Genomic DNA, 1,224 nt, shown 5'->3' on the forward strand with positions numbered 1-1,224 from the left:
CTAAGACTTGCCTTGTGCTGTCCTGAACAACCACAAACCCTTATTAGCGAATTGGGGCACAGTTACTAAATGAATGCATATGTTTTATACATGTATATACACGATCTATTAGAAGATCACATACATGGGTGGAGGAATTATTGCAGTGCACCTACTAATTATTCAAATGAAGCCTTCATGGGAAAAACAGTGGGGTTGTCATTGCTCACGGCATTCTAAAAACGCTAGCTGATGAAAGAAATATGCAGGTCAGGAGTGTCAGAAAAACAAGCTTCCTTATGGTGCTGCCATAAATAATTGGGTGCCCACAGGGCCAGCTTTTCCATTTCCATTTAAATAATTGGGTGCCCACAGGGCCAGCAATTCCATTTCCCTATGTTCACCAGTGTAAGGCAGAGGTACTAATTGGCTGCATCTCTTTTGAGCAGCCAATCAGTGCCTTAGTTTCCAAAGGAAGTGTGGAGCTTTTCATTCGCTCCTTTCAGAGGAAGGACCAGGGGAGGAACTACCGGCCGTGTAGCCGGTGCGGCTGCCGCAGGGCCAAGGCTGGGGGGGTACACTGACGGGGGAGGAGGACGGGGTCCAGCAGCAGCGGTCTGACGGTGGAGGAGGCCGGCTCATCAGTGGCGGTCCGGCAGCGGAAGAGGAGGCCGGGCTCCAGCAATGCCGTTCCTACAGTGGACGAGGCCGGGCCCCACCGCCTACTTGAAAGCCTGCAGAGCCAACCATTGAGCATCTCAGGTGGGCTGTGCGGGATCTATTGTGGGCTCTGCAGGGTCACTCTAAGGTGGGCTGTAGGAGGCCTCAGGTGGGCTCTGCGGGGCCTCAGGTGCGTCCTGAGTCCAGTGCGTTACTAAGCCCTGAGTCCAGTGCATTGCAAAGTCCTGAGACCAATTCATATACTGTTGTGCATTGCTGTATAATGTATTACTGGGATTTGTAGTCCCCCTACAGCTGCTGCCATTCTGCATCAGAGTGCAAGCTCCTCTGTACAGAGACTGATGTGACTGGCTCAGTGTTCCCTGTACAGCACTGCGGTATATGTCAGAGTTATATAAATGTATAATAATAGTGTATGACTGTGGGGGGACATTGGAGTTTAAGCTCCTCTGTACAGAGACTGATGTTGGGCTGACTGTTAGGGGGGTTGGTGGGCCAGTAAGATCCGCTCCCACCCCCCCCTCTTGGGAGGGGGGGGGGGGCCCAAAGCAAAATCTTTCACAG

General features: G+C 51.9%; 1 protein-coding gene across 1 annotated transcript in view; it reads right to left on the reverse strand.

The window, feature by feature from the left end:
• Positions 1-505: 505 nt before the first annotated feature.
• LOC108798918 (alpha-2-macroglobulin-like) overlaps positions 506-1,224 on the reverse strand; it is a 72,722-nt gene continuing 72,003 nt past the window's right edge. The window contains exon 33 of the mRNA XM_018570723.1: positions 506-713. Within this exon, the coding sequence (XP_018426225.1) occupies positions 506-713 (208 nt within the window). The remainder of the gene's footprint in view (positions 714-1,224) is intronic.

Source organism: Nanorana parkeri, unplaced genomic scaffold (assembly GCF_000935625.1).
Source record: "Nanorana parkeri isolate BGI_ZX_2015 unplaced genomic scaffold, ASM93562v1 scaffold1585, whole genome shotgun sequence".
NCBI classification, from domain to species: Eukaryota; Metazoa; Chordata; class Amphibia; order Anura; family Dicroglossidae; genus Nanorana; species Nanorana parkeri.